We start from the raw sequence: 14,029 nt of genomic DNA, 5'->3' as shown, positions 1-14,029 counted from the left end.
GCATTTCTTCTTTCTGCTCCAATTTTCAATGTTATGCGGATGACACTCAGCTCTCTTTCAGTGTTTCCTCAACCACCTCTGCTTCTTCTCTCATACCAAACTGTCTGGCTGCAATACTGGAACGGTTTGCCGTCAATGATCTCTGCCTTAATTCCAGTAAGACTGAGATCCTCCTCATTGGGACACCCGCTCCCTCCTTACCTCTCTCTCTCTCTCTGGCCGCCCACTCTGGGCCCTCTTCCTACTCCTTCCTGTGAGTCTAAAAACCTTGGTGTCATCTTTGGCTCCACCCTCTCCTTCTCTCCTCACACATCTGATGTCTCTAAGAAGTCAAATTATCAGCTGCATCTCCTCAGAGGTATTCTCCCTTTTCTCAATTTCCCCCAGAAGCTCACTGTCTCCAGAGCTCTGGTCCTCTCTAGGCTGGACTATTGCAACAGCTTCGTTCTAAATCTTCCTGCCTCTACTCTTTGACCTTTATAAATTATCCAGAACAGGACTGCAAGACTTGTCCTTGGCCTCAAGCCCAGGGATCGTATCTCTCCAGCTTTGGAATCTCTTCACCGGCTCCCTGTGGCTGCAAGGATCAACTTCAAGACCCTCTGCATCGTCCACAAGGTTTTCTGGGTCCTCGGACCAATCTACCTCTAACTTTCTCTTCCAAATCATCTTCCTTCTCGAGCTCTCCGCTCAACCACCGCCAACTCTCTTTGGGTCAGACGCTTCCCCAAGCAGACAGTTGGAGGCAGATCTATCTCCTCGGTTGGGGACTCCATCTGGAACAGCCTCCCTGCCTCTCACAAATTTGAGCAGAACCACTTCCGGTTCCGGAAGCAACTCAAGACCTTTCTTTTTGCTTCTGCTTTCTCTCTTCCTCTCCCCTGCTGATGCACCTGAGTGCTCCATGCACTGGTCACCCTCTGAACTCGGGCCCAGACTCCTATATGTCTGGTGCCCTCACACTGCCTCCAGGCTCCCCTGCACTTAAGGGCCTGTATCTGCAACCCCACAGTACCTTCTCTGCACTTATGAGCAGCTCATTAGCTGCACTTGTGAGTTAACTGCACTTCTCCCATCCCCTCCCCCCTTGCACTTCTCCCCTTCCCGCTTCCCTGCACTTGCGCGATCTGAATGACACAATGCCTAGTGAGGTTGTTATTTTGCCCTCCCTTGTTTCCCCTTCCTTGTCTTGCCTTGAAACACTTGTGTACAGGCGCGTCTTAAATGCCACATCATATCATATCACAATAAGGGGTTAAACTGGTCTTACTTACATTGTGACACACTCTATGAAACTATGTTGCCAGCATGTAAGTGTATCTGGCAGCAAATATATTTGCCATTGGTCAAGCAAGGTTTGAGGGGTCTTCACCAATAAAATGATACCAGATTTTGATCAGTGGTGGAAAAGAACATTTACTAAAGGAAGTGTGTTCCTTGCCCCCTCTCCTAAAATATGCGTGCTCTGCAGAGAAGGGAGGAGTTCCAACTGCTGGCAGGAGAAGAGTTAAACACAGGCTGCCTATCTGCGAAATTAGCTGGCGCACACAGGCCAATACATGTGTGGGTGACAATGAGCTCGTGCTGTGACGATCTGTGACGTGCTATATGTCAGCTGCTGGGACACTGGAAGTCACCAAGCAAGCCAGCAGCAGATGCTCTGTGTAGTAATGTATGTCTGAGTGCTGGTGACATCGCTGACTCTAGAATGCTGTGATGTCAGTGTAGTGTAGAGTGCTGTGGTGTTGTGATCTGAACTGAGGTTCTAACAGTCACAGTTGAAGAGCGTAAGCTGGCACAGGGGGACGTGCCGGTGTTCTTCCTGGCAACTTTGATACCAATAAACCTACAGTAAACTTACCTGCTGGTCCGGGGGTTGGTGTACGTTATCACGTTATTTCACTCTGCTTCAATACTGATTATAGAGCGCTGCCTCCTGGATGCCTCCTGCCCCCAAGCTCGCAAACAGTAGGTGCTATTGCTGCCTTCATTGTTGGTAGTCAATGTATTGACCTTGGAAGGATAAAGGGCCCGAGTGAGCCTTTCCGGGAATCGGCCATATGACTCCACACTTCAAGGGATTGTGTGAGCACCTCTTGGATCTGTCAGGCGCACATGCACTACACTTGATGAGGTCTTATATTGAACTGCTTTCAAATAAACTCTCCTTTCCCCACAGTTACCTTGGGACAGACGTCTCACTTTCGTCGCTGTTCGTTCATGTTCCAGGCTCTGCGAGATTAGTACGGCTGCGACTTGGCACAGTACAAACACTTTGTACCATAACATCCCACAACATAAAGGTTGCACATAGATGTATGGGCAGTACTGAACTCGCTGTGCTATCTTGCTGACATCTGCTATACATGGCTAGTTTGGAAAAGGCATGTTTTAAATTGGGAGAACAACTACACAAATAAAGGTGCCTTTGTTGTATATGCATTCTGCTTTGAAAAGCTTGATGAATAATAATAGCCTGAGACTCCAGTAGATTGACTTACATTCATAGACTTAAAAACGGCCTCATGCTCAGCCAGGTGTGGGTGCCAAGCCCCCACCTCAAGCCTACCTTGACAAAGAACAAATGCATCTTCATCTCCAAGAGCTCCAGCCAAGCCCAGATTGGGTATTGGCTCTGGGAGATAAAGCTGGACGGAGGCACATCCCAATTCAAAACAAAGACAGCCCGGCACGAGCTCGACCTCCTTTCATGATAAAACGCAAACTACCCGCCTGAGCCACCAGAACCCCTGTTCAAGCCTGGTCCTATGTCGCCTGAATGGCAACACCCTACTTTCCCGAATCCCTGACTCCGCCCTGGCGCGAATGAAGAGCAACTTATATAGCAGTTCCCAATTCATCTAATCATTTCAGAAAAGAAGGACCATATCACACCTACCCCTCAATTGACATGCGAAAGGAGCCTCTCCAGACATGTATCATCTACAATTACAGCACCGCTGCCTGTAAGGTACTCAAGAAATGTGTGCGATCATACCTGGCAAGGAATTGCCTTGGGAAGCTAAAAGAGCGCAGGAGCCACACCATCACCAGACTGGAGACCGAAAAGTCCAAACACAAAACAAACAAACAGCTGCCAATTGAGCAGAGCACCTTTGCACATTGAAGTAGTGAGGTTTGAGGTGGCTCTCCAACCAATATAAGTGGATGAACCAACAAGGTAGGCAATATAGGGGTGTCTGAGATCCTCATATTTCAATAAGCCCTTTCTCTGAACCAAAAGTTCTTGCCACCCATAACTCTAAGCAGGTAGCAAATAAAGTCTCCCAAATGGACCCATTCTCTCCTCTGCCAGTTCCCAGATCCTTGTTGCATAGAGGCGTAGCCAAGAATGTCTAACAGGTGGGGCCTGAAGCTAATGTAGTTGGGCCCAACGCAGTGACATTAACATCTGTAAATGCCTACACAGGGCTTTGCCCCTCAGGCCCTACTACCCTGTCTACGCCTCTGTGGTTGCACATGGGACTCAATGCATCTATTTGAGAGAAAGGGAGAGAATGAGAGCGAGAGAAAAACAGAGAAAGAGAGAAATGGACAGTGGCTATGTGAAAACGTGAAAAGGGAACTATCTGCAAGAGGACAGTGGTAGGAGAGCTGTGAGGCACCATCTTGTTCTGCTTTGAAATGCCTACTCCCTGTTTCTCTCCAGCATACTGACCCCCTCTAAAATCTCCTACCACCTTATACTATATGCAAATATCCCCCACAAATGGACACAACAGCACTAACCAGACAATAAACAAGCTCTCCTCTTTAGCCATGTCACATGCCACCACATCAGCAGGTAACCAGACTCAACGTGCAGTTGCCTATCAGATCCTGACCTCTTCCTTTGGTTACCTTACTCCCAAGTACCTCTGCCCCTGCTGAAGGATCTTAAGTTGCCGGATACTCTTGCTCAGGTACTTGGGATTTAGTAAGTAGTGTGCTTTCTGTGAAATTTCACATCATCTTGAAAGTAATTGTTTGCTCAACTTAAAGCCAGTAGAGTGATTTCCGAGAAGGTGTGATATGCTCAGAACTACTTGCCCAGTGGCGTCTCTGTCGGCTTGGTTATTACCAGTTGCAGCTTCTCCCAGTTAGTCTTTGGCAATTCTTGCCATTTTCCAAGCATGATAGCACTCAGACCTGCACGAGTTCCATTATCTCGACAGAGGAGAACACCAGGGTGATTTTTCTGGGTGCATGTGGTTGAAGAGGTGCACTCGTTGAAATGGAATTCATTTGCGGTAGGAACAGTAGAAAGACATTTCGTAGACTCCCCAAATTCAAAGCTTGGTTTGCTGGTTTGGGGCGTTGGCCAGAGATGACGGAAAGTTGAAGATCAATGGTTCTGTAAAGGAATTGTCCATTGAGGAATAACGGACTGTTGACCTACCCTAGCCACTTACACCTAACAATAAAAACAGGTGATTCCGGGGACTGGAAGATCTTCGTTTTTCATGTAAAAACGTATGTATATTTTTGTTTAATGCTGATATTGCTTGGCACTGAATTGTCTATTTTTGTTGTTATAGTGGATGTCTGGGGCTTGGACCAAAGTTGGTGATCTACCAGAAACTTGATGATACCCAAGAGTGACATTCCTGGACAATGCATGGTGCCGTTGAGAGTGGAAAAGAGCGAGTCTGTGTTAGGCTTGTGAGACACACACCCAACGGGGGTGCCTTCCCGGTGAGGCAGCTGCCCTCCTGCCGAGGCCTCACAAGTATTTCCTTCTACATGTATCTGAAGATCGGGAGTAGCTGAGCCAATATACTCAGATGCTAGAACACCCAGATCCTACAGTCTCCTAAAATGTTCTGGGGTCCCTATAGGAACTGTTTTAGTAAATATTACTCTCCTGTTCTTTCTCGTGAAGCATGAAGGTGGGATAGACCTACACCTGCCCACATAATGCTCTCTACAAGCCTTACATGGAAGACCACTTTGACGCTTCCTGCATTTGAACAGTTTCCATGCTTCATACGGAGGAGACTGCAACCCTACGTAGTAGTGTGATATCAATTAACTACATTTATTCTGGCATCGCTACATAATGGTGTGATATATCAATGAACTACATTAAGGCGGGAGTAGATGATCAATTGTTCAGTGGTGCTCATACATCAGACCTATAAAGCTTCTCACTGCAGTTTCTTATCTGGCCACAGTGGCATCAGAGATTACCCATCATGCACGGGGTGCTCCTAAAGATGGCGCCCAGCAGAGATCCCTGTTACTTCCTGGTTCTAAGAAGTCAAGTAAACATAGAGTTCACGTCTGGAGAGTGTTCACTTTCTAATAGAGAGAGACTTTTATGAAGGTGGCTGGGTTTCTCTTTGTCCTGGTGCGAGGGGGTGTCGTGAAACGTGAGAATGGTATTCTGACAACCTCGCAGCACGCGATATCTTGGAAGAATTTGGAATGAGGGGGTTCTCAGACAGGATGGGGCCTGGTGACATTTAAGCATTGCCAATAACTGTTTTACATTCAGTCTGAAGGTCTCGTTTTTTCCTTATGAGAAATGTGATATTTTCTCCTGCAAACCTTTACAGACAGCCAATGAGATATGCTGACATTTATAGAACATTTGAATTACGAGGGATTTAGTTTCATGCATAGTTCAATAAAAGGAGCAATATATTTTAAGCGTTTTGTTTTCAGACACTGCTGTGCATTTTGGATCGTTTTTCCTTTCCTTCCTCCTGAACATCTTCTCTCACACACTCTGCTCGATCTATGTTCTTTCATTCATTAGGGTGCTCTGTCTCTCGCTCAGCCTTCTCCCTGGTTCTTCTTCTCTGACTCAAACCTATCCCGTCTCCTTCCCTTTTATTCCTTTTGTTTGTTCCTCCTCACACTGTCCTCAACCTTTTTCCTCTCCTTAGTCAATAGTTATCAATGTAAGTCTTTATCCACCTTTCTCCCCACTTTCTTCGTCACAACTACCCCTTACACTCTCGTCCACCTTTCTCCTCTGCCTTGTCTCGGCTATCCCTTTCACTCCACCCTACCGTTGCTGGTCCCTCCACTCGACTCCACCCACTCACTCTCCCCCATCTTTCACATAACCTTTCTCATGGCTGTGCTGCTCACTCCTCATCTCTCTGCAGACTCTTGCACTCCATTCTCAGCACCTTTTCTCCGTCCTTCCTCACAGCTACCCCATTTACTCATACACACCTTCACTTCTTCCACATGCCCATTCCTCGTGCTTGCTACCCTCTGGCTTCCTCCCCTTCTTCCACAGGTCTGTCCGCCACTGCTCACTCACCGCAACCCTGGCCATGTCCTTTCCTATTGCTCTACCACTCACTTGTCGCCATGCTTCACCCTCTTTCCTCATTGCTATCCATCTCACGTACTCTTACAAAACTTGTGAGTTTCCTCGTCTGCTTCTTCACGGCTATCAGTTCACTCCTTGCTACTCCATCCACTTTGCTATCCCGTGTGCTCCCTACCCACTATGCTTCTCGCATCCTTCCTGATTTCTATCCATCCTGCTCACTCGTCCCTACCTTTGCCAGGTCCTTTGCTGTTACTCGATCACTTATGCATCTCCACCCTTCTCCTTTATTATCCAACTAATTCACTCCTTTCCACCATTCCTTCTCATCTTCTACACGGCTATCCCTTTCACTCCTCGCTACCATCGTTTCTCCATCCTCATTGGTATCCCTTGTGCTCGCTACCATCTATTTTCTGACATCCTTCCAGATGTCTGTCCCTCCTGCTCTCTCGCATCTACCCTTGCTAGGTCCTTACTCAGGTCTATATCACTATCTCCTTCTGACTTTTCAAACACGTTCATCTCTCTCCCACTCTGCTCCACTTTTTCTCCACTGCTGCTTCTTCTTCTCCGTTGACTCTGCACTACCTTCATTTCTCCGTCCACATTGTTATCCCTCGTGCTGGCTACCATCTATCTTTCTTACAAATTAGGTCATGAATACAAACCCTTTCAGATCAGGGACTCCACTGTCAAACTCCAAGAAAAGGTGAAGACCTTGGGCATTAATGTGGAAGCATTACTTAATGCAGAGTCTTATGTTTGCAACTTAAACAAAAGTTGTAAATATTACCTGCGTCTGCTCAGTCACATCAAACTGTTTGTGAATGAACAAAAAACAGCGCCACTAATGCTAGGGCCATCATCCTATCCGGGTTGGACTATGGAATTGCGTTAATGCTAGGAGCAAACTGGGTCTACATCGCAAAATGCCAGATTATCCAGAAAAGCACAGTGAGAATCATTAGGAAGAGAACTCAAAGGGAGCATATAACATCAGATAGAAGAGCCCTACATTGGCTGACAATCAACGAACGGATTACGTTCAAAGCCATGACCTTGGTCCATCGAAGTATCCATGGGCAATCTTCAGCCTATTTGAAAGATCTGATCGTCCCGTACATACCGGGCGGATCACTGAGATCAGAATCTAGGGGCCAGATTGTCTGCCCAGCATTCAAACGCACTAATGGACTGGGGAGATCTTTTCCGGTAATGGCCGCCCAAGCATGGAATGGACGACTCAATTTCATCAGATTAGGGAATAACTATCTGGCTTTCCCGAAGGCCCTAAAGACAGCCCTGTTTAAGTAGCCACCACAGCTTCCCCAAGAATTACGTAATAAAGCATCTAGCCGTCCTGTATGTTATTCCCTTGTGTAAAAGTGTGCGCCCGGATGCCTGCGGGCTTCGGCGCAATATAAATGTGTAAATAAAATAAAATAAATAATGCAGCCTTCCAGATGTCTATCACCCCTGGTCACTCGACTCTACCCTTGCCAGGTCCTTTCCTATTGCTTGATCACTCACTCCTCGCCACCGTTCTTCCTCATGACTACCCCCCTCAATCACTATCTTTTACTTTTCTCCCCTCTTTCTCCATGCACTGCCTAGCTCTCGCTCCCCACTGTCCTGCTCTCTTTCATGGTTTTCCATTTCACTCGCTGTCCCTCGCCTTTCCTCAGAAGCCACCCTCTCTTACTCCCCTTCATCGGCCAGACCTAGCCCACCGCCAGTCTTCAGCTTTCTCATTTCCTTCCTCATCGCCCCCACTCGCTCCTCTCCTCCTTCACCTTCTCCCCAGAAGATCCCTGCATCCTTCCACCTCCTCCCAGAAGCCCTCCCACCTCACCACTTGACATGCCACTAGATGTCTCAGGTATACACCAATGCTTTGACTTCTCTTTGCCCGCTCTTAATATCCCTCCATCCCCTTCCTTCTTCTGCCTCCTGAACCACCTGTGATCTTCTCAATGAAGGTCTCCTGAAGAGTCTTATCCCAATGCAGCAGGCGCTGTCCTACCTTCTCCGTTTGACTCCATGCGTGATGCGGTGTTCACAGTGTCACCAAAGAGGCAGTACCGTGGCATCTTCAAGCCGACCACTCCAGCACAGACCGGGCCTGGCGAGGGCAAATGGGGGAAGAGAAGACGAAAAAAAACGTGCTGTGAGTACAATAATACATGGTGCACCTAGCAGCACAAATCACTAAAGGGTTCAATTTTGGGGCAGACGTGGCCTAGTGGTCAAGATACTGACAGTAAAATTGGAAGGCCTGAACTTTAATTGCGGCTTTCTCACTTGGCTAAACTGTGTGATCCTGGACAAATAGATGTATCTTCTTTCTCCTCAGTTACCATGGTAGCCAAACAGTGCTTCTGAACCTAATCCCTGTCGCATGTAAAATAAGGTCTAAGCCAAGTGCTCTTCCTTGCTCTCCTTAGTGATTTCAGACTCCGACAAGCCAGCTACTTTACCTCTGTTTCCTTGAATAAAGAACACTTCTGCTTTATAATTATAAAAGGAGTATGGCATCACCAAGGAGGGTCCTGTGTTATTTTCAACGAACTAAATTACTTTGTGGTCATTTACTTTCCTGAAATGACTTCGAATTTCTGTTTCGATGTTTTACTTATGGGGGGGGGGGATACCCCTTGCCTTCCTTTCCCCCTTCACTACCACCCCCACCCCAACCCTTTCCCCCAACGCCCTCTCTGCTACTACCCTCAATTACATCTATAGAATGAATTCCCAGCGAAGTAATTTGAATTGACTGCGTTAAAACAATGGCATAAGCTCCATGGGTCGGGTACATATGCGCACTCATGGCACTGCTATGCCAGGTCGCAAGGAAGGGGAATTGGACTAATCACAGGGGTTGGCTGATTGAGAATAAAAGGTTGCTACCACCCTGAAGGCCAGTGCCACTGGGGATGTGCCAGCCACATGCCAGGCAAGGCTGCCCCTGTGTTCATCTCCTGGGATGAACCCTTTCACTGATCCCTTTGCAGACGGGCTGCATTACTGTGCACATTACAAAACAATGTCTGTGAGACTGCCTGCTATTGCTATTTCTCTGGCTGGCGTTGGGCATGAATCACAGCTGCAAACTATGCGCCTCTTGTGCACCCATAATGTACACCCTCTTATGAACATACTTATTTGTGACATACTTCTCTATTTATAGATACCCTGCATTGTTACAGTCTCTATAAAACATGTCGAAAATATGCCTGCATTATCTCAATGGAAAACAAGCATGGCACAAGGCAGCTTGCCACTCTGGGTGCATTTTTCAGGACATTAAGGCATGACCTCCATTTTTAGCATTGAGTACTGACATATTTGTATAGTTAGGCCTAGTAAACATCAGCCCAGGTTGGCACATTTTAATGAGACGGCAGAATTCGGGGTTCCATTTTTAGATCCGAGATATCTTTACGCGCCGGCAAACTGGGTTGACATGGCTGTCAAAAATGAACATTCAATTTCACTTCCTCGCTAGCACATGTCTGGCGAGGGTGCAGAGGCGGCCAGAATACGAGGACTATCTGCTGCTGTGTAACCTCTGCCCGAGACACTGCGAGCCGGCGAGGGCCGTGCACGCATCTGCCCGAGACACTGCGAGCCGGCGAGGGCCGTGCACGCATCTGCCCGAGACACTGCGAGCCGGCGAGGGCCGTGCACGCATCTGCCCGAGACACTGCGAGCCGGCGAGGGCCGTGCACGCATCTGAGTGTGTTTCAGAGGAGCTGGCCGGGGACTGGCGCGACATTCAATGATTCTGTCATCTTTCTCTAGGAAAAAAACACTGCTTTCCGCCAGGAGGAATAGCGTCGATTTCATATAAAACAGTTTGCTGAACTGCAGATGTGCATGCATGTGTTAAAGAATGACTCAAGCAGATTACCAGCGCAGCAGCTCTTTGGATGGTGTTTCCAAGTCTTTAAAGGTCTACTGAGTTCGCCAAAAAAGTTCTTGGTCCGGGATGAACTGTTAAGCTAGTCCTGGCTTTAAACCAGCTTAAAGTAAGCTTTTATCGCTTTGCATTGTACTGCTTGGAGTCCTACAATGGTTTATTTATTTATTTATGTATTTATGCATGTGTAGAGCGCACACAAGCCCTCGGGCATCAGGGCGCTGAACCAGTTCCATGGGGCCCTGGGTGAGGGCACAAGCATAGTTACACAGTGATGTTGCATGTAAGTATGGTCGCGAGGGGTCGTGATACAGGGAGGGTCCAGGTTAAGTGAATGTTAATGGGCGACCACATGGTCCCGAAATAATAGAGCCTCATGTATTGATTACATTGCGGTATCTGGGGAATTATCATCTGAATGTAAGGGGGTAGAGATCGCGACCATTGAATTGAGTGACCATTGTATTTTATATGTAACCTTCAAATTAGCGATTCCAAAATTGCAATTAGACCCATTGAGCATATTTATATCGGAAGATCGACCAGGTGCTTCCCTACGATGGAATACTAGAACTTGCAAAAACTTAAATGTAACCATCAAGATGTTACTAGATAGCGCCAGAAATAATCATCATAGACAAACAATTGTTTTAACGATCAGACAAATTTCACTAATTATGACTATAGCGCTTACATACTTGGTATTTCAAAAAACTAAAGAAATAACAAAGCCACGGGGAGTCGACTTAACGGCTACCAGAATTGCAATCCTAAAGAAACAAAAGAAAAATGAAATCTTGCAATTAAATAGAATGTGTTTGGCTAGCGATGAATATCATATACAGAAACGAAAGGTACTTAATAAATATCGAAATCGTACAAAAAATTACAGGATTTACCTTCATAACTCAATGAACCAAACAATGGTTACCGCATTATGCAAAAATGACAGGCGTTCCATATGGGCACTATTAAGGAGCAATGACTTGGATCAAACGGTGAATCAAAGCTCTACTATAAGTGCCGAAATATGGACACAATATTATAAAAAAAAAATTGCTTTACCGGAAAGATTTAAAGCACTTGCTGACAACTTTACTGATAAAATGCTGAATGAATTTGAGGGTTGGACACTTGAGGAGATCACATGGGCACTTGGAAAATTGAACAAATCAAGAGCGCCTGGTCCAGATTGTATTCCACCTTGTGCCTTGAAAGAAAATATCCAGTTAGGGGCTCCGATATTAAAAATTCAATTTGACGAGTGTCAAGACCGGTGGGGGGGTCTGTACTTCCGCTCTCTATATGGTAGAGGAGAGGCACAGAAGACCCCAGCCAAGATTCTCGATTACGGTAGCGATGGACGAGCAATCAAGGCCTAGCTTCTCAGGAGGTGATGCAGGCTGGTTCTTAAGTACAGTGTATCCCCAAGCCCCCCACAAAGGAATGTCCACACACTGTATTACTGAAAACACAGTCTTTATATAATTAATATTCAAGGGTTATGTACACTTATCACAACAACGCACTTTGTGCTCAGGAAAACCAATAATGATAAATATCTACAATTCTAAAGTGGTACCACTAATATTAGACCTCATTAAAGTGCATTCACAATACTGTAAAAATGGCACACAGATCAATAAGAAGGAAACCAGCAATAGAGAGAGGAGAGATAAAAGATGGTTGAAACAATAGGCAGAATACTGGCCCTAGCTACTGGACACAGTTCTGTGTGGAGATCCCCCCACCTGGGCAACCTGTAAAATAAAGGGATATGACACAAGCCCAGTCCATATATTGTTCAACAGTCTTATTCTCTCCTACAATGTTTTTACCCCCCCAATGTACCTGGTGGAGTCGAGTTCTTCGAAGAGGCGTCGACAGATCCTTCTTGAATGACCCCCTTTTAAGCAGGAGTCACGGATCGTCGAGAGGCGTCGAGAAACGTCGAAGACCTCGGGGTTCGGCGACGGGGAATCGACGGCCCTTCTTGAATGCCTTCCCTTTCAAGCGGGAGGCACGGGGCGTCGAACGTCCGTCGACAAACGAGGTAGAACGATGTCGAAGAGGCGGCAGCTTCGTCCGAGCGGTGCTCGTCGGCGTCGGGGCGTCGGCGTCCTGCAAGGCGGAGGTGTGCGGGGCACCTCGATGACAATAGTTCTGGACCGCAAAGATTGTAGAGACGGGAGCCCAGCAAGGGCGTCGAGTCGCTCGAGTCTTTGGGATCGTGAGGTGGCGGGAAACCCACCGGCGGATTCTCCTCGGCGCGTTGGTCGTCCTCGACTTTCTCCGGCAGGGCAAAAGCGGTCGACGGTGCGGACGAGGGAGTCCTTCGAGTCAAATGTTCTTAGGCAAGGAGCGGACGGCTCCGGTCGTCGGCGGCACGGCGTCAAGTGGTTCCCACGGCTGGGCAACACAACTTCGACGGGCCTCCAGCGGTTACACAGACCTGCGAACCCTGGTCGACGGCAATGGACTTCGACAGCGTCGAGGTCCGGGTGCTTCACTTCGATCTCCTCGGCGGTCCCGTCTCGGGTCGGCAGCCTTTCGAGGGTCTGACTTCCAGGGCGCTTCGGCGAAGATTCAGCGGTGCTCGATGGTCCCTCGGAGCACGGGAAGAGGGCGCCTTACCAGGTCCTCTCTCGGGTCAGTCCTCGACGATTTCGACAACCTTCAGTTCCGTCGAAGCAAATGCCACAGCAAGTCTTCTTCTTCCAGCTGGACGTCGAGGATCAGCAAATCCAGTTACTCTTGAGTGGAGACTCAGCTTCTGAATGCTTCTGAACAATTTCCAGTGGTGAGAGGTCCCCAGATATACTATTCTGTCTCTCATCCACACTGCTGGCACACACACAGCAGCCAATCACACAGAAGGGCATTCATGCAGTCAGTCAGCCAATCAGGCACACAGTGCATTCAGGCCACACTCCTCCCTTTCAGACACTCACAACAAGGAATGTGGATTGGGACAAGTACCCAGCCATTCAACACTACACACTGCATTCAGGCCAGTTTCGGGCAGGGCTGTCTCAGTCTTTGTCTCTCATGCCAGAAACCAGACAACCACAACAAGGAGTGTATATTGGTCACACACTCCATTCACCCAGGTCCCACCCACAGGAGGTACCCACAACATACAGTCACTGGGAAGGCTCCAGTCAGTCTAGCTGGGCCTTCACAACAACACCATATATGGAACTTCCACCCAACAGCCAGTCAGGGGGAAGGGACAGAGTCAGGGCTTCCCAGGACTTTGGGAAAAACAAGATAACAGGCAATAGAAAGCAAGAGGCCACAGGGGCCATCTTGTTTCCTATCAGGAATCAACTGATTCCAATGGCAGGGCCTGGGTATCCCAAAATGGAGGACACCCAGAGCACCTGTCAAATTCAGCATGGAGCTGCCACCAGCCCATACCCTGCTCTGTGGGCCACCCACAGGTGCCCAAAAACATACACTAGGGGCACAGGGTTGTACCCCTACCCATGGGTGCCATAAGGGTATCCCATGGGTCTGTTCACCAAACCAAAAGAGAGCTGCACTGCCAGGAGTCCCTCATGGACTCCTGGGCAGAAAACATGACAGAACACACGGTAAAAACAGAAAAAGGACAAGGATTCAGAGGCCCTGTCCCTCAGAGGCATTTCCGGCATCACAGTCGCCCCCCCCAGACTGAGGTGGAGGGTGCCTAATCTCCCACGGGATAAACACCCTCATCCAGACGGTCAACATACCTTCTGGAAAGGCCATCTGCATTATCGTGACTCTTCTCTGGTCTGTGCTCTATGGTGAAGTCTAGCCCTTGTAGGCTAATC

At 47.8% G+C, this 14,029-nt stretch overlaps 1 protein-coding gene across 1 annotated transcript in view; it reads right to left on the bottom strand.

The window, feature by feature from the left end:
• The window catches only part of NPR1 (natriuretic peptide receptor 1), a 1,222,629-nt gene that overhangs the window by 14,629 nt on the left and 1,193,971 nt on the right, over positions 1-14,029 (bottom strand). Inside the window, exon 20 of the mRNA XM_069651231.1 lies at positions 8,316-8,414. Coding sequence (XP_069507332.1) covers positions 8,316-8,414 — 99 coding nt within the window. The remainder of the gene's footprint in view (positions 1-8,315; positions 8,415-14,029) is intronic.

The sequence above is a fragment of the Ambystoma mexicanum genome, chromosome 1p (assembly GCF_040938575.1).
Source record: "Ambystoma mexicanum isolate Mex_15411 chromosome 1p, UKY_AmexF1_1, whole genome shotgun sequence".
NCBI lineage: Eukaryota > Metazoa > Chordata > Amphibia > Caudata > Ambystomatidae > Ambystoma > Ambystoma mexicanum.
The sequence above is the reverse complement of the archived record's forward strand: the minus strand, read 5'-3'. Positions and strand labels throughout refer to the sequence as shown.